Here is a 6330-nt window from a genome sequence, read left to right as displayed (position 1 = left end):
ACCGTCTTGTAGGACCTTTAAGGACACAGCAGCTACTAGTGTCACACCATCCACAACAGCCATTACATGTTTCTGAAGGAATAGTAAATAAAAGTAGATGTTAACAAAAAATATCAGAATTTTGTTTTAATACACAAACCTAGCGCTGAAAACTCCTGCACACTGCCTAACTTGCAAAAATGTGTCAAGTTTAATAGTAGGCATCGTTTAGGTACTAGAGCATCTTCAAGAGGTGTTTTAGTGCACCAATCAACAACTTCCCCATGAGTTAGGCGTAAGTGCATAACATTCATTCACATTTCCATTATTAAGCTCAAACTTCAACCCCTCTATAGTAACCAGATGGCTTCTCAGCATGTAACACAATTTGCCTGAAGATGGTCTAGTACCGAAAAATTGCCTGCAGTTCCTTTTGACCTGCTTGTCCCCCTCCGAAGCCCTCGTCTCACGTTGTAGATGTGTGCAAAATATTTTTCTGATAGACAAATCTAAACAGCAACAGCTTATCAAATTGTAATGCCATCAAAGTTTATGTCACAATTGTTATAAGCTGACTAGTAAACTCACAGGGTCTGCAGCCGACTCCACTTCCATGCCCTCATCCCTGCCCTGCACCCAGCGCTCCGGGGGCAACTCCAGCAGGACATCCTGAAGGAGTGAAGCGAGTTTTCCCCAAAGAGTCTGCCTCTGGTCTCTGGGCATCTCCTGCACTACCTCCTCCACATCAAAAGGCTCCGTTTTGTTCTTCTGCTCAGCGACAAAGACATACAGTACATGACAGACACATAGCTAAAAAAACACTTGATGTGACTACAAAAGGACTTTTCATTCCCAGTAGTAGATGACTTATACATCCAAAATAATCCAGTTCCACTTTGTGATTGCTAGCTTTGATGGATAGCTTTTCTGTGCAATGAATTCTTTGTTTATTTTAGGGTGTTATCAGAGTCAGTAAATAACACTTAACTTTGGGATGTAGTAACAAGTGTCCTATTAAGACAGTTAATCTACATTTTAAAGCTAAATCAAACTATCAGACGTAACAAAATGTAAGACTAATTTCCCAATTTATATGGAGTAAATTCACAAATTGTACAAGTAATACATTTTACAATTGATTTTTTTTTCACACTATAGACCTGCATTTAGTTGCCAGTTGTAGAACATGCTAAAACTGATCCAGTCGACCAACGTTACCACGTTATGGTCAATTTTGAGGCTGCTCTCTTTGTGGTGCTCTTGCATAGTCCTATAGCTAAGTGTGATCATATTTATTTTACTTCTCGTGTATTAAGGAACACAAAAGTTTTTTTTTAACACACAAGAGTAAGTAATAACGTTATACTAACCTGAGACACATCCAGGAGATCTGATGGCTCTATGCTTCCTGGTTTCATATAGCAGTTACAATAAGTTAACGTTACTCACATGAAGCTGGATAAAGCGAAGGAAGTCTTCCACATTTTCATGACAGGCAGCCTCTAAAAAAGCCTCTCGCTTGGACATGTTATCGGTTCTCCAAGCAGTGGTAAGGGACGTTAAGATTTCCCAGACTAACTGCAATAAAAAAAAAACACAACACCGGTAACGCGAATACCTAACGTAGCTATCAACTGACCTAACGATAGCGTTAACGTTAACAAGATCAAAACAAATATGGCAGCCCGTTTTTCAAAAGCGTTAAAAGTGTTATTTACGAATGTTAATATCTCTGTGTACGTTGGTATGTATGCAATTAGGAGTTATAATCAGCAAAGTATAAAATATGAAACACTAGCTTCGTGACTTACCTTTTTATTTTTAATGTTGCAAGACGACAACCGTTGGATGACAGTCTCCTAATATCAACAGCAAACCCGCGCAAATTTGGATGAAATTGCGTCATGACGTTGTGCGTCCACTTTGACGCTGACGTTATTATTGTCGTTTGCTTTCACTGCCACTAGATGGCGACAAGTCAACGCGGAAGATCCGAGCTCCATGATTGCTTTATGCGTTTGGAATGTACGGGGCTCCCTGCACATGTAGTGCAGCTTGTGAAGTCTTTAGCAGTACCAGCACCATGGAGTTGCGTACGCCATTTTCTTTGTTCTATAGGAAATCTCTCTTATCGATTACACCCAAACCCTCAGGGGAAATTATGATGCAATGCAGGTTGAATTGGATTTTTTGCTCAGGGGCACATCAGTACCAACCCACTCATCAAAATCTTACAGTGGTGGAAAGTAACTATTTTCTTGAGTACTGTATTAAAGTAGGACCACAGTTACATACAGTATATAAATTAATCAACCACAACACTAAAGTGATACCTATATTTTCAATCAAACATTATGAACCAATAACATAATATATTATTCTGAAATGCCGTTCTGCATAAATACTTTTACTTCTGGTATTTCAGTATATTTTTATGCTGATAATTTTTGTACTTTTACTTAGGTAACTTTTTGAAATGCAGGACTTTTACCTGTAAAGAGTATTTCTACACTGTGATAGTGAAAGTTTTACAAATAAAATATCTGAGTACTTTTTCCATCTTCTTAACATATCATATTCAAAGTGAAAATAATTCATATTCTTTGTAGCTGAAGATAAATAAAATAAGCAAGAAAAACAATGTTCACAAGAGAAACCATTTATTCTTCAAAACCCATGAGGCATCATTCAAAATAATAGCATTAGGAAGGCAAAATTACATAGCAGGTTTTTTTTAAGGCACGGGATAGATAACAAGAAAAGTATTAAAAACCTCCAACAGTTGTGACTGTGTGGCAAAACATTTACATGCCTTATGTGTCATCTTAACAATAAGTTATGGCAGCCCTGCTTATAAAATGCAATAGCTATGATCTCTGCTCATAATATTCCGTTTGTTCAACAAATCAATCAATCAAACCTTATTCAAGTATCCTTCATATTATACAGCACTTGTTCATAGCCCTAAAATGCTCCCTGGTTTTCAGCAACATCCAATATTTCACAGTCCTTTTAAAATATACAGAGCAATCATTTTATTCATTGCATATGTGCATTCCATGTTTGTAATCAAGCATAAAGAGCGTTAACAGGTAAACAATCAAATAACACGGCATGACAAATAAATATCAAAGTCAAGACTGCTACGTAAGCCAACTTTTGTGATTCTATCTGTTCCTTAGGTAAGATTTCTCTCAGAAGACAAACCAGAATTTGTCACATTTGAACAAATCGACAGAAAGCAATAACATTTCGGACACATTTCAAAATAATTTCTTTTAAGGAAATATAATGCCATGAAAACCCCTGCAAATTATTATATATTAGTAATTTGATATTTACATAAAACAATGAAAATAGAGACAAGGCAGTTGGTGTGTTTCATTACAATATGTGACAATATCTCACATTAATGAAATAATGATAGTTGTTTAAAAAATGTCTTACATGCTAAAATAAGTGTTGTGAACTTTATGAAAAAATGTACATGAATACAACAAAATAGTGTGCCCTTGTATAAACAAATCACTATATTACAGCGGGGGTTTCATTGTGTGAGGAGGGAGTCTTGAATACTTCTTATGCCTTGACACGACACACCATCTTCACTCAGATCATACCTGCAAGAGAAAATAATAATAATATATATAATAAATATAGATTAATAAATAAATACACACATATAAAAATGTGCTGTATTTATATAGTGCTTTTTATGTCTTAACAACTGCTCAAAGCGCTTTTTTAAACTACAGGAACATTCACCATTCACACACATTCATACCCTGTGGCCGGGGCTGGTACAAGGGGCCACCTGTCATCAGAAAACATTCACACACATCTCACCTCCGATGCGCAGCACCGGGGGCAACTCGGGGTTCAGTGTCTTGCCCAAGGACAATTCGAACATGACTGCGGGGCGGAGATCAAACCACCAACCTTCCGATTGGCAGGCAACCGCTCTACCACTGAGCCACAGCCGCCCCATGTATATCTCTCAATGCTGACAGGGCAAAATTAAAATACAAGCTTACCATTGTGTCCATCCTTTTGATATATCTGCCCCACTTAAATCTACCAGAACCTGAGATTTTGAACAGGAAGTAAAAACAGACATTAGGTTTTTGGAATATTTGGCGTACTAGGGACTGGCTCTACCACTGGATAATGCACATAATAACCAGCTAGAAGTTACCTTTCCCAAAAGCCCTCTGTGTTTTGACAGGATGCTCCCTCCATTCTTCACTGCTACATCTAGAGTTCTCCTGTGGAGCTCCACCATAGATACACTAAACTCAAACCTGCAAGCACAAATACACACAGATTGTCTGAAACCAATGGGGTAAATCTTTCCACTGAAAATGCTTCATTTGTTGCATTAGACATTTTCTTCAATTGTTCATTTGGATCAGACTCTTAATGTTTGATTTATTGTAGAACCATATTATAGTCACAGTAATATATTAATGTTACAACTACAAACATTAAGCTTATTATTAAAATGAAACCTTCAAGAACAGGCCACCGACAGCTGCAACACACATTTGACATTATATCATAAATACTTTTTAGATTACAAACATGCTCATTTTAAGCACAAGATATTAATAGTATTTATACCCACGTTTGATCATAAACAGGGTTAAGGTTCCTCTTCATTGTGGTGGTCTTTCTCCTCCCCGTTCGGCTCTTGTCAGGCAGCAAACAGAGGCGTACGAAGGGATCCGAGCTGTCTTTAGTGAAGGCTATCAAGTTACTGAGGACACACAGGACAAAATTATTTTACTCACATGTCGCCAGTCACATGTTGTTTAGGTTAACGGTGCCTGTTTTTCTTAAATGTTAGTAGCTTCACAAGAAGCAAAAGACCTGCTTACTAAAGAATTACTAACTATAATAAACAATGGAAACTTGGGCCAAAAAAAAAATGAAAAATGAAAAATGAGTTGGAAAGAGTCCTTGAATATGAGACCACCTTTTAACTAAAAGTCTCCCATTTATCTATCACAAAACTAATTTAAATGCAGGGTACAATGGCAGTTGTGGACCTCACCGGCAGGCGTGCACCACGACAATGAGTCTGTTCCTTTGGGGGCTGTGTCGGACAGTCAGTTGGATCTCGCCCAGGGGGTACTGGCTGGAGGCCGAACCACTATAAACACACCAGAGTAAGTCTTCAAGAGACTGCACTTAAATTATTTAGCAGGGAATGATGGATAGCTTGACAGGTTGTCAGCTAAAATATTCACATATTCCAAAAACAAGTCAAGATGCCATTCTATCAGAGCAACAGCAGAAATTAAATTACATAAACACGTAATTAATAGAAATGGGGGGCAAGCACTCAATCATGGGAACATTACGTGGGACACGGTTTAAAAAAATAACGTATTGTATGTGCCATTTACTTCTGCAGCTGACAAAGCCTTTGCTGAAGCTCCAAGGTGGCGAAGGGCAGGGAGATATCCGAGGCCAGGCTGGGTGTGGACTCCTTGTGAGGCAGGTGTTTCTGGGAGCTAGACATGCAGGTGCTCAGGTTAGAGAAACTGGCTGAGTATGGCTCGCCGTCCCTGTGTTGGAGGTTGAGGGTGGAAGCGTCCATGGGTGGAGGAGGCGTGGGTGGAGGCAGCGGCGAATCTGAGGCTGATCGTCTCTGGGTGGGGGCTGGGGTTGGCTGCGGCACACTGGATTTCCTGACCTGGACGGAGGACGGCTGGTCAGAAGATACCTGCTTCTCCAAGGACAGGATCTACAGAAAGACAGGAGGACGTTACTGGGAATAATGAATAGGAACTACAGCTAAGTACTGGTATTATATTCTGTAGACAATTTGGAATTTACTTGTGTTATGTTATTTCCTATCAAGGTACTTGACAACCTTAAACTAAAGCAATTCTCTGACTTGTTTGAAGATATAAAGAAAAGATTCAGGTATTTTAGAGTGTGTTTGTACAACCAAATATGTCTTCATGAAGCAATCTATCTTTCAATCTTCTGGTTCCAAAAAGGTCAGTAAGCCTGTAAAGCAATTTCCCGCTTTGGATATCCATTCTGAATCTTGGTATGTTGGTCGTGATCCTATACAGGAAAGCTATTTCAGTGCAGGTCAATATTTTGATAGGGCTGCATTCATTTTCTTATTTGATCTATCGTAATTATCAATACAAGAGAATGCACTTTGTGTCATTGTAATGAAAAGCAATGCAATTTAGTTGCTACAGTATCCTGAGTTTTTTTAGACAGTGATAATTGTTTTAGTATCATATAATGGCAAGGCATCCTTATGAAATGAGTGAACGTTTGATTTGTGAAGAATGGGAGCACTTGTCCAATGACGTGGGGGGGGGGGGG

General features: G+C 38.6%; 2 protein-coding genes across 5 annotated transcripts in view; both read right to left on the bottom strand.

Moving 5' to 3' along the window:
- Nucleotides 1–1981, bottom strand: part of ncapg2 (non-SMC condensin II complex, subunit G2) — a 14643-nt gene extending 12662 nt beyond the window's left edge. The window contains exons 1-4 of the mRNA XM_032504395.1: nt 1791–1981; nt 1429–1557; nt 568–747; nt 3–72 (exon numbers count right to left, since the gene is read on the bottom strand). Of these exons, the coding sequence (XP_032360286.1) occupies nt 3–72; nt 568–747; nt 1429–1506 (328 nt within the window). The 5' untranslated portion in view covers nt 1507–1557; nt 1791–1981. The remainder of the gene's footprint in view (nt 1–2; nt 73–567; nt 748–1428; nt 1558–1790) is intronic.
- A 636-nt stretch (nt 1982–2617) lies between these two features.
- esyt2b (extended synaptotagmin-like protein 2b) overlaps nt 2618–6330 on the bottom strand; it is a 35005-nt gene continuing 31292 nt past the window's right edge. For all 4 annotated transcript variants that reach the window (XM_032504105.1, XM_032504106.1, XM_032504107.1 and 1 more), the window contains 6 exons: nt 5388–5728; nt 5033–5131; nt 4604–4735; nt 4175–4280; nt 4014–4063; nt 2618–3599 (listed from right to left, as the gene is read on the bottom strand). In XM_032504105.1, the coding sequence (XP_032359996.1) occupies nt 3527–3599; nt 4014–4063; nt 4175–4280; nt 4604–4735; nt 5033–5131; nt 5388–5728 (801 nt within the window). In that variant the 3' untranslated portion in view covers nt 2618–3526. The remainder of the gene's footprint in view (nt 3600–4013; nt 4064–4174; nt 4281–4603; nt 4736–5032; nt 5132–5387; nt 5729–6330) is intronic.

This window comes from Etheostoma spectabile, chromosome 22 (assembly GCF_008692095.1).
Source record: "Etheostoma spectabile isolate EspeVRDwgs_2016 chromosome 22, UIUC_Espe_1.0, whole genome shotgun sequence".
Classification (NCBI taxonomy): domain Eukaryota; kingdom Metazoa; phylum Chordata; class Actinopteri; order Perciformes; family Percidae; genus Etheostoma; species Etheostoma spectabile.
Note: the sequence above shows the minus strand (reverse complement) of the source record. Positions and strands in the feature narration are given on the sequence as shown.